General features: G+C 43.7%; 1 protein-coding gene across 4 annotated transcripts; it reads left to right on the forward strand.

Annotated features, from left to right (window-relative positions):
• The first annotated feature begins 2,971 nt into the window (after positions 1 to 2,971).
• On the forward strand, positions 2,972 to 15,282 carry LOC121539338 (transforming acidic coiled-coil-containing protein 3). Of its 4 annotated transcripts, none has more exons than XM_041847753.2 (19): positions 2,972 to 3,083; positions 3,851 to 3,951; positions 5,004 to 5,181; positions 5,303 to 5,377; positions 5,465 to 5,595; positions 5,709 to 5,755; positions 5,875 to 7,060; positions 7,233 to 7,302; positions 7,381 to 7,582; positions 9,946 to 10,004; positions 12,916 to 13,046; positions 13,293 to 13,377; positions 13,473 to 13,628; positions 13,702 to 13,769; positions 13,869 to 13,912; positions 14,014 to 14,174; positions 14,522 to 14,628; positions 14,747 to 14,867; positions 14,990 to 15,282. In XM_041847753.2, exons 3-19 carry the CDS (start codon positions 5,005 to 5,007, stop codon positions 15,053 to 15,055), a joined length of 2,886 nt encoding a protein of 961 aa, XP_041703687.1. In that variant the 5' UTR covers positions 2,972 to 3,083; positions 3,851 to 3,951; position 5,004; the 3' UTR covers positions 15,056 to 15,282. The 4 variants fall into 4 exon arrangements, with proteins under 4 accessions (XP_041703687.1, XP_041703688.1, XP_041703685.1 ...); XM_041847754.2 differs by having other exon boundaries at positions 3,851 to 3,947; XM_041847751.1 differs by lacking the exon at positions 3,851 to 3,951 and having other exon boundaries at positions 2,973 to 3,083.
• Positions 15,283 to 15,607: the final 325 nt, after the last annotated feature.

Genomic DNA, 15,607 nt, shown 5'->3' on the forward strand with positions numbered 1-15,607 from the left:
AGAATTGTGTAATCTGTGGGCATGCAAGACCTGGGTTGGCAACCCACCCATTCACTTTAGGAGAAGGGGAAGGATGGCAGTGCATATTGGAAGAGTTCTACCATTCACTGCCAAACACCACCCTGTGCAAAGCCCTAAGTTTGATTTTCCCCGAGGTTCCCCCACAAAAGGCACCTGAAGGAGTTCAGGCTTATGGAGGTAATTACAGTTGCATTACTGGAACAGGTAAGGGTGTTAACTATGGTAGGCTACCACCAGGGGACTGTGCTGTGAATGTAACTATGAACAGCACTTGGCCAGTAGAGGGTAAAACCCAGACAAAAGGGGTGGCTGATGTGTGGTGGATCTGTGGACCAAATAGAAAACTAACCCCGATTCTAAAGGGGGACTGGCAGGGCACGTGTGCATTAGCCAGTTTGATTGTACCTCTGACCATTATTGATGTTTCCTCAGACCAACTTTTGGGCATCGCCCAGCTAGCCCCAGACAGAGAGAGAATGAGGCGGGGGAAACGTAGTGCCCCATGGTCAGCAGGAGAGGAGATCCACTCTAACCTGTTGGGGGTGCCTGTGGGAGTACCATTACAGTTCCAGGCACTCAACAGGAATGATGGGTTGTGGCATTTGTTGCCAATCATAGGACCTGCCATAGATGCTGCTAAACAGCGATCTTGGATAAATTACATCTATTATAACCAACAGCGATTTGTTAACTATACACGCACTGCCCTGACTGGAATGTCGGAACAATAATAATAATAATATAATATGCCATTTAGCAGACGCTTTTATCCAAAGCGACTTACAGTCATGCGTGCATACATTTTTTGTGTATGGGTGGTCCCGGGGATCGAACCCACTACCTTGGCGTTACAAGCGCCGTGCTCTACCAGCTGAGCTACAGAGGACCACAGAGGCCAGAGGCCACCTCTAGGGTGGCTAGGCAAAATAGACTAGCACTTGACATGTTGCTTGCTAACCAAGGGGGTGTGTGTAAGATGTTTGGGGAACAATGCTGTACGTTTATTCCTAACAATACTAGCCCGGACGGGAGCATCACAAAGGCCCTAGTTGGCCTGGATAAGTTGTCAGCAGAAATGAAGAGCATGGCTGCAGTGGGGAGTGGTGGGCTGTTCTCCTGGTTAAGTGACTGGTTCGGTAAGTATTCTTCTATGGTGGTTACTGGATTTCTGACCCTAGTAATTGTGTTCTTGTTGTTGATGTGTTGTGCTGCTTGTATCATTCCCTGTCTCAGGAAGTCAGTGGTAGGAGTGGTGCAGGAGTTAGGGATGATGCCATTGTTGCCGGCCCAGGATGTTGCGGGTGACTCTGCCACTGACTCTGAGACCAAGTTGGATGATCCATGGTTTGCCTAGTAAAATATATACACACATTTATTTTCAGTTTTTGCTCATTTATTACCTTGTGTTTTTACTAACCACTGTGATTGTTTATTCCTCCTGAGGTGAAGGTAAAGGATTCCTGGGTGGCTGGTAGCCAACTCAGTACATGTTAGGTGTAGGGGAGAAATAGAGGGTTTAAATTATTATTTTTCGTTTATTAACATTTTTTGATGTGATTTAATTTCCATATCCTGTTATACTCAGGGTTGTTTATATTCTGTTCAAACTGTTATTTGGAGTGACACCATAAATGGTGTCAACAAAGGGAATCTTAAATTTTCCCTTTCACATTTTTGGAATCACACCCTAGAGGGTGTCAAAAGGGAGTCAAAATTTACTTCTCTGTTTGTGTTTTATGTTTTAATAGTCTTATGTTTTGTGTTCTATTAATCCTGTGTTTTATGGTTTGAAGTTCTTTGATGACTGGTAACTATTTGCAAGTTTGGTGTAGATGGACTGAGGGTTTTAATTTTTTAGGATCATTATGGCCTATTAATAAAAGTGTGATTATTTTTGTTTGTATTGTATTATACTGAATGACACCCTGTGTTTTCTTATTTTTTTAATCACACCCTAGGGGGTGTGAAAAGAGGGATTGTGAGAGATTTTTTATTTTTATAATTGATGGGATGACTAATTTAGAAAGAATGCATTCTGGACTGTGCTAATGTAGGTTGTGACACCTGGCAAGCTGTGATTGATGTGAAGAGCTGTTTTAGGGGGTAAAGGGAGATAAGGATTTGTGTCTCCAGATGCTGGAATATACTGGTTCTTTGTGATCTGTGAACCTTCCTTGGACGTAGGAATGGTGTCTAAGGGAGCTGGCTCTTCTCACTATGACAGGTTGTTATGATATGGACATATGCCTGGCAACAGGGGTGCATCAACGGATTGGCTGAGTAAGTCTAAACCACGCTCAAGTCTCTACTCTAATTGGTCAGCAGAGAGGTGGGAAACTCTCTCTGTCAGAGTATTTGAGTATTGAATCTGAAACAATGGATTAGTTCTCTGAAGTGCCCTGCGAGGTATTTCAAAGAGCCAGTATATACGAAACATCATATTTACCATTGAAGGTTTTTGCATTAATTAAAATAACTAGTATATCTTAGAAGTCGTGTTGACCTCTTTTGTTCCTAATGCCAGATTTGAATTGACGCAACTTTGACAGTGTGTAGATTTTTATTTATTTAATAAATTTTAGAATAAGGCTGTATTGTAACAAAATGTGGGGTCTGAATACTTTCCAAATGCACTCTTTCATTTCATTCTCTCCCTCTCCTAAAGCAGAGGCTGCAAAGTATATCCTTTTCCATTACTGAACAGACAGCATAAATACTCTTGTCCCCGTCGTGTAGTAAAATGTACACTCTCCTATAATAAAATTGGCATCAAACGCGCTCCTACAAATACTGTTTTAAATCGTATTTGTCTCGACTAGCAATTTACTTTGGTTTTATGTTTGCTGGTCGTGTCAAGTCATGCAACGCTATTGGCTAATTCGTAAGAAGCTCCGCCCCATGTTTGAGATTTTCTGTCTATTTAATTGGTGCAAATCGAGGCGTTTAAATTCGAAATCTACTGGCCACTTGCTTAGCAAGCCGATTTCGAAAAAGTAAACTGTGTGTGGAGTTCGTTGCCGACAAGATACATTATTTTATGTTTATCCGACTCCTTGATTGAGGTATGTAGCTATTTGGCTGCTTTTTAATTGTTCCTCTGACTTGGTCTATTGCGCAAAATGTCTTCGTTAATTTGATGCATCTCTTCATGTAGCCTGACGCTAGCGATTTACTTAACGTTGGCTAGCTACCTAAATTACATAAAGTTAACCAGCTAACTGACTTTAGTTCCCTCCTACTAGCCCATTCATAGACGCTAACTAGTTAACGTTCCCTTGTTAATGCCCTGGCCTTGTGTTCTCGAGAGCAAGTTCCCTCCCATGTCACGTACTGGGATCAATACGGTATAATATAAACTGGTCATTTATATTAGGATAAACTGCCTCGCTAGGTAATTATGTTAGTTAACGTTATTTTGCTGAGTTATTGATGGTTGGTGTCAATCTAACCATCAGCTGACAACGTCCGCTAGCTGTCTACGGTTAATTGGTATTGGCAAACGTGCTGATGAATAGCTAGCGAACGTTACTAGGTACCTAACGTGAACAAGATTCATTTGAATTGTTCGTTGTTAGCTTACTAGCTAGCTAACGATAGCTGGTATGCGATTGCCATTATTAATGCGCTGACCACATTATTTCAGACATTATTTCACTTCAACAAGTAAGCGTAAAACTTATGGCATTGCTCCAAACCTTACTGTATTAGTTAAATGTTCAGCCGGACCATCCACAAAAATGCTGCAGTCACGGTAACTTAGTTTAGTTGGCTATGCACCATGGAAAATTCATTTAGCCAAACTCTGAATGATTCCAAATGGGCTTTGCAGATTGGGTGTGCTCTTTGGCAGTCCAGGCGGATCCATCCAGTGTAGGGAGAAGTGACAAGCCCTGGAACTGCAGGCCACATTATGGTGTGAGGACATAGTGGGTAAATTGCTTGTACACATTGTCACCAACTCGGCACCCCATCATTCTTGGCAAGCCATGAAGTGTTGTCATGTCTACAATTCAGAATCTGGTAATATAAATGTAGCCTAGACCTCGGCTATCAATTGAAATGTCAGTAAACAAACTTGTTTGAATGACCGACAACGCTTTGTGGCCTGATGTATAGCTATTTCTCCCAACTGGTAGCATGTGACCCTTTCACATTTTCTCTCCAAATTAATTGCACATTCAGACTTCTAGGGGTTGGTGATGTTTACATGTAGCCATTGTCAACAAGGATCCAACCGTGCACACTACACATACACTGAGTGTACAAAACTTTAGGAATACCTGGTCTTTTCATGACAGACTGACCAGGTGAAAGCTATCATCCCTTATTGATGTCACCTGTTAAATCTACTTCAATCAGCGTAGATGAAGAGGAAGAGACGGGTTAAAGAAGGATTTTAAAGCCTTGAGACATGGATTGTGTATGTGTGCCATTCAGAGGGTGAATGGGCAAGACAAAAGATTGAAGTGCCTTTGAACCGGCTATGGTAGTAGGTGCTAGGCGAACCAGTTTGAGTGTGTCAAGAACTGTAACGCTGCTGGGCTTTTCACGCGCAACAATTTTGGTGTGTATCAAGAATGTTCCACCATCCAAAGGACATCAGCCAATTTGACACAACTGTGGGAAGCATTGGAGTCAACATGGGCCAGCATCCCTATGGAATGCTTTCGACACCTTGTAGAGTCCATGCCTTAATGAATTGAGGCTGTTCTGAGGACAAAAGGGGTGCTACGCTATATTAGGAAGGTGTTCTTAATGTTTTGTACACTGTATAGCTAGATACAACCTTGAGGGGGTGTATATCTAGAGCTCAGATATGGACTTCATCAATTAGATTGAATGGGCTTCTGTCTGGACTGCAGGCAGTGTAAGTGACGTCTGTGTGACGTGCTTCGCTCAGTCTTATCAGTGTGCCCAGCTGTCTACTGGGTGTGGCCAACTATTGCTTCAGCTCACTCACTTCTGTGTGCCTCTCTTCATAGGATGAGTTCTACTGCTGTTAACGATGAGAATCGTGGGATCTGCCCTGGAAGAAAGCACAGCAATACAGAGACAAGTTGTGACATCTTTTCCTTGGATCAGCCGACTGGGAGGCCATCCATCCTTCGCCAGTCTCAGGCAGAGAACCTGTCCAACAAAACTATAGCAAAGGGAGGGAAGGTAGTTTATAATGTTCCAGAATAATCTGTAAAATAATCGTGTTATTATGAGGACCTATGCTTGACTGTTTGAATAGTCTAGTAAAAAGCATGAGCTGACGCACACCCAACATTTTTTGTAGAGGTGTTTACTCACGGAGAGTAAACTGTATAAAAAGAAAGTTGTTCACTCGATATGCAAGCAACAATTTAACCAGGTTAGGTTTACCCATTACATATATTTTTATTTGATTGTTTGAATAGAACATTTTGTTTTCAGATAACCTTTTGGTTTTTTCATTCAGGTTGGTTTTCAGACTCCAAGAAGAGACCCTCACACTAAGAGAATAGTATCACCAACAAAGTCTCTCAAGATGGCAAGCCTGAATGACTGTACGAAAGCCCTGGAGTCTTTGCAGCTTACAACACCTGAAGTGTAAGCATATACTTTAAAAAAGGCTGTAGCTGTACGTCACATTGGCATGATGATTCATAATCTGGTATCAAGTTGAGAGATTGTAGGCTAATCAACCTCTTGTATTTTTACAGGGTGTTGCCTCAGAAAATCAATGTGCCTGTTGATGCGCCAATATCAGGTAAAGCATTTGACTAAAGGTTCAAGATTCATTACCCGAAGCCGCTTTATGTCACCATTAATTATTTCAACCATAAAATGTTGACTTGATTTTGACTTGTTTTACTGCGGACTTCACAGATGTGTCATCCTATCCTGATGATAACATGCCAATTCAGAGTAAAGGAGGTTATCAGCTGGATTTTGATAACCTTGATTTCATCAATCCCTTCCAAGGGTCTGGTAAAATGGTCCTCTCTCCAGCAAGGCCCAGTGAACTAGTTGAAACCCCCAAGGCTACTGATCTGAGTGAACCTAATGTAATTGAGGCAGTTTCTCATGAGAAGATATTAGAGGATTTTGACAAGATTGAAACGGCACCGGATGAGACACTCCCGTTCATGCCATCACTGGATAATTCTCTTGCTGACATCTCAGCCGATATGCGCTCAACAGATAGCAGTGTGATCACCATGACTAAGGACCCAGCCATCGAGTTATCCAACGCTGATGAGGACAAGACTGTACATTCATCAGTTGACCCAGATCAAGCTGTCCCCATTTCCTCTACAGTCATGGAAACTGTGGCCATCACCGAGGAGACTCCTCTGCTGCCCAAAGGTTCTTACATATTTGATTTTGACGACCTTGATTCAGTCAACCCTTTCCAAACAGGAGCCTCCAAAATTCAGAATTCGCCCGTACTTGGAAGAAAGCTGCCATGCAATGACCCTCCTCCAGAGGTGGAAGTTGAAGAGCCTGCGGTGAAGGAAATGGGACCAGCAGCCATGGTTCAGGTGGCTCAGCCAGTTGTAGAGGCACCTGTCCAGCCAGAGATGCGAGCTATTGCACCATTGTCACTTGCTCCCAAGGAGACGAGCCAGCCCGCTGAAGACTTCATGCCTCAGCCGGGTGAGGCCGCTCCCAATGCCGGCCCAGTGAAACTTGAGTTCAATTTCGATGATGGCGGAGAGATCAAGCGTAAGCCTCTTCCCAAAAGGTTTGGCAAAAGGCCTCCTGGTGTTAAGCCGACAGAGAAAAAGGCAGTACCTGAAGAAAAGAAAGAACCTGCTCTATCTAAGGAATCTCCAGTGAAGCCAGCGGTCAGTACTGATTCTGATATTCCTGTTCCAAAAGGCGCGTACAACTTTGAAAAGTTTGATGACCCACACTTCAATCCATTTGGTACAAATGCAAGAATGAGTGACTCTATAGTCTGTAAGGTGAAATCCAGTCCAGAGGCCAAGGCACCAACCTCAGTCAGGGTGTCTGCCTCCCCTGATAAAGTGGCAGAGCCTGTTCAGAAAGAAACTGCACCATGGCCATCGTAAGTTCATGTTCACTTTGCTGCCACTTTAATATTATCTCAAATTAATTGATTAAAGGAAGTCTTGATTTATATTTAAAGCATAATCAGTTTGGTTGTGAGTGCTGTATAAAAATATATAACTTAAATTTAGCTGCACCACTCCATTAACTGGTGGTGACTCTATTTTCAGTGTTCTTCCTAGTGCTGGAGACAAAATCTCAAGGACTGAACCTGATCTTTCTGCCACAAGAGAAGGAATTGTAAGCCTTTTTAAAACTAGCCAAAGCTGTATATTGATTGTAGTGACTACTTGGGTGACATTCATTCTCCAATCGTAGGACAACATTCCACAGGATCAGCAGCTTCAGATGGAGTCTTATGAAGTTCAGGATCCTTCGTCTGGCAAAGAGCAGGAACCTCCAACTAAACCTGACCAACCTTCACTGAGCACTCTAGAACCCTTCAAACTCTGCCAATTTGAGCAGAACCCACAGAATGGCATGTCAGAATTTAATGAGGAGTTTGTTCCTGGAAAAACATGTAAGTCAAATAACTTGAGGCATGCATGTTAGTTGCTGTACATTTACATCATTTAGCAGACGCTCTTATCCAGAGCGACCTACAAATTGGTGCATTCAACTTATGATAGCCAGTGGGACAACCACTTGTTATGGGGTGGGGTAGAAGGATTACTTTATACTATTCCAGGTATTCCTTAAAGAGGTAGGGTTTCAAGTGTCTCCGGAAGGTGGTCAGTGACTCCGCTGTCCTGGCGTCGTGGGGGAGCTTGTTCCACCATTGGGGTGCCAGAGCAGCGAATAGCTTTGACTGGGCTGAGCGGGAACTGTGCTTTCGTAGAGGTAGGAGAGCTAGCAGGCCAGAGGTGGATGAACGTAGTGCCCTCATTTGGGTGTATGGTCTGATCAGAGCCTGAAGGTAAGGAGGTGCCGTTCCCCTCACAGCTCCGTAGGCAAGCGCCATGGTCTTGTAGTAGATGCGAGCCTCAACTGGAAGCCAGTGGCGTGTGCGGAGGAGCGGGGTGACATGAGAGAACTTGGGAAGGTCGAACACCAGACTGGCTGAGGCGTTCTGGATAAGTTTTAGGGGTTTAATGGCACAGGCAGGGAGCCCAGCCAACAGCGAGTTGCAGTAATCCAGACGGGAGATGACAAGTGCCTGGATTAGGACCTGTGCCACTTTCTGTGTAAGGTAGGGTCGTACTCTGCGAATGTTGTAGAGCATGAACCTGCAGGATCGGGTCACCGCTTTGATGTTAGCGGAGAACGACAGGGTGTTGTCCAGGGTCACGCCTGGGTCACGTTCTTTGCACTCTGGGAGGAGGACACAATGGAGTTGTCAACCGTGATGGCGAGATCATGGAGCGGACAGTCCTTCCCCAGGAGGAAGAGCAGCTCCGTCTTGCCGAGGTTCAGCTTGAGGTGGTGATCCGACATCCACACTGATATGTCTGCCAGACATGCAGAGATGCAATTCGCCACCTGGTTATCAAAAGGGGGAAAGGAGAAAATTAACTGTGTCGTCTGTGTAGCAATGATAGGAGAGACCATGTGAGGATATGACAGAGCCAGGGACTTGGTGTATAGAGAGAATAGGAGAGGGCCTAGAACTGAGCCCTGGGGGACACCAGTGGTGAGAGCACGTGGTGCGGAGACAGATTCTTGCCACGCCACCTGGTAGGAGCGACCTGTCGGGTAGGACGCAATCCAAGAGTGAGCAGCGCCGGAGATGCCCAACTCGGAGAGGGTGGAGAGGAGGATCTGATGGTTCACAGTATCAAAGGCAGCGGATACATTTACATTTACATTTTAGTCATTTAGCAGACGCTCTTATCCAGAGCGACTTACAGGAGCAATTAGGGTTAAGTGCCTTGCTTAAGGGCACATCGACAGATTTTTTCACCTAGTCGGCTCGGGGATTAGAACCAGCGACCTTTCGGTTACTGGCACAACGCTCTTAACCACTAAGCTACCTGCCGGTCTAGGATAAGCGCAGAGGAGAGAGAGATAGCTATAGCAGTGCGGAGAGCCTCCCTGACACAGAGAAGAGCAGTCTCAATTGAATGACCAGTCTTGAAACCTGACTGGTTTGGATCAAGAAGGTAATTCTGAGAGAGATAGCAGGAGAGTTGGCTAGAGACGGCACGCTCAAGAGTTTTGGAGAGAAAAGAAAGGGATACTGGTCTGTAGTTGTTGACATCGGAGGGATTGAGTGTAGGTTTTTTGAGGAGGGGTGCAACTCTTGCTCTCTTGAAGACGGAAGGGACATGGCCAGCGGTCAAGGGTGAGGTAAGGGAGAAGGTCTCCGGAAATGGTCTGGAGAAGAGAGGAGGGGATAGGGTCAAGCGGGCAGGTTGTTGGGCGGCCGGCCGTCACAAGTCGCAAGATTTCATCTGGAGAGAGAGAGAGGGGAGAAAGAAGTCAAACCATAGGGTAGGGCAGTGTGAGCGGGACCAGCGGTGTCATTTGACTTAATAAATGAGGATCGGATGTCGTCAACCTTCTTTTCAAAATGGTTGACGAAGTCATCCACAGAGAGGCAGGAGGATTCAGCAGGGAGGAGAAGGTGGCAAAGAGCTTCCTAGGGTTAGAGGCAGAGGCTTGAAATTTAGTGGTAGAAAGTGGCTTTAGCAGCGGAAACAGAGGAAGAGAATGTAGAGAGAAGGGAATGAAAAGATGACAGGTCCGCAGGGAGTCTAGTTTTCCTCCATTTCCGCTCGGCTGCCCGGAGCCCTCTTCTGTGAGCTCGCAATGAGTCGTAAAGCCACGGAGCAGAAGGAGGGGACCGAGCTGGCCGGGAGGATAGGGGACATAGTCAAAAGATGCAGAAAGGTAATGTCGACTTGACTAGCTTTTTTACTAACACTTATCCCCCTTTCTCTCCAGTCATGGCAAGTGACTTTGACGGACAGATGGACTACCTGGAGCAGTTTGGGTCCAGCAATGTAAGTGATTTATCTTTTATATACAGTACCAGTCAAACATTTTGACACCTACTCATTCAAGGGTTTTTCTTTATTTTCACTATTTTCTACATTGTAGAATAATAGTGAAGATATCAAAACTATGAAATAACACATGGAATCATGTAGTAACCAAAAGTGTTAAACAAATCAAAATATATTTTAGATTCTTCAACGTAGCCACCCTTTGCCTTGATGACAGCTTTGCACATCTTGGCATTCTCTCAACCAGCTTCATGAGGAATGCTTTTCCAACAGTCTTGAAGGAGTTCCCACATATGCTGAGCACATGTTGGCTGCTTTTCTTTCACTCTGCGGTCCAACTCATCCCAAACCATCTCAATTGGGTTAAGGTCAGGGGATTGTGGAGGCCAGGTCATCTGATGCAGCACTCATCACACTCCTTCTTGGTCAAATAGCCCTTACACAGCCTGGAGGTGTGTTTCGGGTCATTGTCCTGTTGAAAAACTAATGATAGTCCCACTAAGCGCAAACCAGATGGGATGGCGTATCGCTGCAGAATACTGTGGTAGCCATGCTGGTTAAGTGTGCCTTGAATTCTAAATAAATCACTGACAGTGTCACCAGTAAAGCACCATCACACCACCTAATGAACTTATCCTCTGCAGCAGATGTAACTCTGGGTCTTCCTTTCCTGTGGAGGTCCTCATGAGAGCCAGTTTCATCAAAGCGCTTGATGGTTTTTGTGACTGCACTTGAAGAAACGTTCAAAGTTCTTGAAATGTTCCGTATTGACTGACCTTCATGTCTTAAAGTAATGATGGACTGTCGTTTCTCTTTGCTTATTTGAGCTGTACTTGCCATAATATGGACTTGGTCTTTCACCAAATAGGGCTATCTTCTGTATACCCCCCTACCCTGTCACAACACAACTGATTGGCTCAAACGCATTAAGAAGGAAAGAAATTCCACAAATTAACTTTTAACAAGGCACACCTGTTAATTGAAATGCATTCCAGGTGACTACCTCATGAAGCTGGTTGAGATAATGACAGTTTTGCACATTTGGCATCAAGGCAAAGGGTGGCTATTTGAAGAATCTCAAATATATTGATTTGTTTAACACTTTTTGGGTTACTACATGATTCCATGTGTTATTTCATAGTTTTGATGTCTTCACTATTATTCTACATAGAAAATAGTAAAAATAAAGAAAAACCCTTGAATGAGTAGGTGTCCAAACGTTTGTATGTATAGATACAGTGGGGAGAACAAGTATTTGATACTGCCGATTTTGCAGGTTTTCCTACTTACAAAGCATGTAGAGGTCTGTCATTTTTATCATAGGTACACTTCAACTGTGAAAGACGGAATCTGAAACAAAAATCCAGAAAATCACATTGTATGATTTTTAAGTAATGAATTTGCATTTTGTTGCATGACATAAGTATTTGATCACCTACCAACCAGTAAGAATTCCGGCTCTCACAGACCTGTTAGTTTTTCTTTAAGAAGCCCTCCTGTTCTCCACTCATTACCTGTATTAACTGCACCTGTTTGAACTCGTTACCTGTATAAAAGACACCTGTCCACACACTCAATCAAACAGACTCCAACCTCTCCACAATGGCCAAGACCAGAGAGCTGTGTAAGGACATCTGGGATAAAATTGTAGACCTGCACAAGGCTGGGATGGGCTACAGGACAATAGGCAAGCAGCTTGGTGAGAAGGCAACAACTGTTGGCGCAATTATTAGAAAATGGAAGAAGTTCAAGATGACAGTCAATCAACCTCGGTCTGGGGCTCCATGCAAGATCTCACCTCGTGGGGCATCAATGATCATGAGGAAGGTGAGGGATCAGCCCAGAACTACATGGCAGGACCTGGTCAATGACCTGAAGAGAGCTGGGACCACAGTCTCAAAGAAAACCATTAGTAACACACTACGCCGTCATGGATAAAAATCCTGCAGCGCACGCAAGGTCCCCCTGCTCAAGTCAGCGCATTTCCAGGCCCGTCTGAAGTTTGCCAATGACCATCTGGATGATCCAGAGGAGGAATGGGAGAAGGTAATGTGGTCTGATGAGGCAAAAATAGAGCTTTTTGGTCTAAACTCCACTTGCTGTGTTTGGAGGAAGAAGAAGGATGAGTACAACCCCAAGAACACCATCCCAACCGTGAAGCATGGAGGTGGAAACATCATTCTTTGGGGATGCTTTTCTGCAAAGGGGACAGGACGACTGCACCGTATTGAGGGGAGGATGGATGGGGCCATGTATCACGAGATCTTGGCCAACAACTTCCTTCCCTCAGTAAAAGCATTGAAGATGGGTTGTGGCTGGGTCTTCCAGCATGACAACGACCCGAAACACACAGCCAGGGCAACTAAGGAGTGGCTCCGTAAGAAGCATCTCAAGGTCCTGGAGTGGCCTAGCCAGTCTCCAGACCTGAACCCAATAGAAAATCTTTGGAGGGAGCTGAAAGTCTGTATTGCCCAGCGACAGCCCCGAAACCTGAAGGATCTGGAGAAGGTCTGTATGGAGGAGTGGGCCAAAATCCCTGCTGCAGTGTGTGCAAACCTGGTCAAGACCTACAGGAAACGTATGATCTCTGTAATTGCAAACAAAGGTTTCTGTACCAAATATTAAGTTCTGCTTTTCTGATGTATCAAATACTTATGTCATGCAATAAAATGCAAATGAATTACTTAAAAATCATACAATGTGATTTTCTGGATGTTTGTTTTAGATTCCGTCTCTCACAGTTGAAGTGTACCTATGATAAAAATTACAGAACTCTACATGCTTTGTAAGTAGGAAAACCTGCAAAATTGGCAGTGTATCAAATACTTGTTCTCCCCACTGTATATCTCTTTCATTCCTGTTTGTTTACATTTTGGGCTTCCTCTAATTATTTATCCTTTATATTCAGTTCAAGGAGTCAGCACTGAGGAAACAATCTCTGTACCTCAAATTTGACCCCCTCATGAGAGAGAGCCCCAAGAAGTCTGGCGGCCCAACAGGACTCAACAACCTCCCTCAACCTGCTCCCTTTGCTTCACGGTACTTTACTCTTTTGGTCATAATCACATGGTTTTGTTTTACCCATCTAACTGGGGTGGGGGGGGGGACAAATGCCTTGTGCGTTCATCTTAAAATGTTATAGTTGCAAATAAGATTTTAATTTGCCTAGAATTGAGAGGATACTTGATCTCTAGTTTGTGTATCTTAAATGAGTTTGCAATTCAAAGGTGAATATCAAGGTGTTTGCGCCAAGTCTGAGGGAGGTTTCTGTCAATGTGGTTTTAGTGTGGATACCCAGAAGACTGGAGCCAAGGAGGAGGTGAATGGACTGAAATCTGTCGATCCCAAACTTCTTGATGTCCCACCACCTGTAAGTTACCGCAGTACTCCTCAAAGATCCTACTATAATATAGTAAAGCTAAGTAATGTGGGAAAACTGTTAAATGGATGTCTTCTCTCTTTTAGGTTCAGGTTGTTGGTCCTCGGACTCTCGTGCAAAATTCCCCTATGAATCTGGCCTCAACTTTCCCCCAACCAGCCAACACTGAGGATAACATCATAGAGGTGCTTAAATACAGTCAGCAAGACATGGATGCTGCCGTTGCCAAGATCCAGAAAGAAGTAGGTGTTTGTTTTCCTCATCCCCTTCAATCCAGTCATGATCATTTTCATTTATAATGGTTTCTTTTTATAGGCAAAGGAACAGGAAGATGAATGGAAGGCAAAGCATGACAAGATATCTTGGGATAATCATGAAATGGGGTAAGCAATAAGCATTGAAGCTAGTCTTTGGTCACTGATTCTCATTTCAGACCTCTTAACAAGTTTAACTGTTGGTTTCTCTGCTTTTTGTTTTTGCAGGAAAATCATGTCTGAATTTGAAGCCACAATTGCTCAGATATTGGGTAGGTTGTAGTAAAGGAAATTGTCCAATGTTCAAGATGAAAATGAAGGGTATTCAAAAATGTTTAATGTAAAATGTACAACTTGTCATTGTTTCCTGCAGCTGATAAACAAAAGGAGAAGGAGATGGCCCAGGCTGAGATCACTAAAGTCTTGCAGGAGAAGGAGCAGGTATCACAGGACCTGAACACCATGGAGAGGTCCTTCTCTGATCTCTTCAAGAGACTGGACAAGTACAAAGAGGCCATCGAGGGTTACAAAAAGGTTGGAATTAAAAAGGATGTCATGACCTATGCATAGGGCCCTGTGTTTTGTGCAACCATGTGGCATGCCTAAATCTGAACCATTTATATGAAAGGTTTTTCACAGACCTGTCCCCTTTTTATGGTCCAGCACCATCCTCAGACAATTGCGTTCATTTTTGGTGTAATTATCATTTCTGGAGGAGGCTTAAAATACAGGATAAAATCTTGCTATGACACATGATTGCGCAAAACACTTTGGTGCAGGAAAGTAACATTGTTGTGAAGGATGATGCTGAATTGATGTAGGTCTATGACTTTGCTTTGCCAACCTCATGACTTTTGGTTTTAAATGTGTGTGCCACTAAGAATGAAGAGATGCTGAAGAAATGTGCTGAAGATTACCTGGCTAGGATCAAGAAGGAGGAGCAGCGCTACCAGACCCTGAAAGCCCATGCAGAGCAGAAAATTGGCCTGTAAGACTCAAACTATACTTTTTTGTGCAAAGTACAGCCGGTTACAGAATTGTGTATTGTTGCTGGCCTTTGTGTAGTCTCACTTGGCTGAATATTACATATATATATTTTTTTTCAGGGCGAATGGAGAAATTGCAGAGGTTCGCTCCAAACTAAAGTCGGAGGTCTCTGCACTTCAGGCCCAGCTGCGCAGGGAGCAGCTAAAGGCCCAGTCACTGGAGAACAGCCTTGACCAGAAAGTAAGTCCACCTCAGTCTGAAGTCCATGAGGCTGCCTCTATCAGGGTTTTTTGGCATAATTTGTTCAGGAAGGTTTTGCTCTTATCAGATTTTCCCTTCTTGCTTTTTTCCTGTCCCCTCAGGTAAAAGAGACGGAAGAACTCACCAATCTTTGTGATGAGCTAATCGCAAAAGTCCAGAAGGGCTGAGTTGAACTGCATGTCTGTCCTTGTCTTTATTGCTGTACTGTAGTTTAGATTTTTAAACAACAAATCTAAACGTGCTCTTCCTGATGAATATCGCTTTGTAAATGTTTTGCTGCTCTTGATTGGAGATCGAGCAATGGCTCATCTACTGATTCATATTTTGTTTTATCAATGTCGGTCTTGTCCATGTCTGTGTATTACTGTAATAATAAAACCATTTCACAAATCAAGATCTGTTAAGCTCCTTGCAAGTTTATTTGAAGTTAATTGTAGCCCTCAAACTCCTTTTTGAGCCACAAGGAGACGCTGTTTACCAAAAGATTAATATTTTGTAGTGCAATCTTAGCAAAGGTAATTTTAGTTTTTGGTTTCATGCATTCATTTCATGTTCTGATTTGAGCATAGTGAAATTTGTACAAGTTTTCAGAACAGTAGCTACTTCATAAATGTTTCTAGGGGTGTGCTATGTTCTGTTAATTAAAACATTTCAATAGCTCCTTTCGGTCTCTAGAGCCAAACGCTCATCCCGTTCTAGAATGCCTACAACATAACAGA

Source organism: Coregonus clupeaformis, chromosome 25 (assembly GCF_020615455.1).
Source record: "Coregonus clupeaformis isolate EN_2021a chromosome 25, ASM2061545v1, whole genome shotgun sequence".
Classification (NCBI taxonomy): Eukaryota; Metazoa; Chordata; class Actinopteri; order Salmoniformes; family Salmonidae; genus Coregonus; species Coregonus clupeaformis.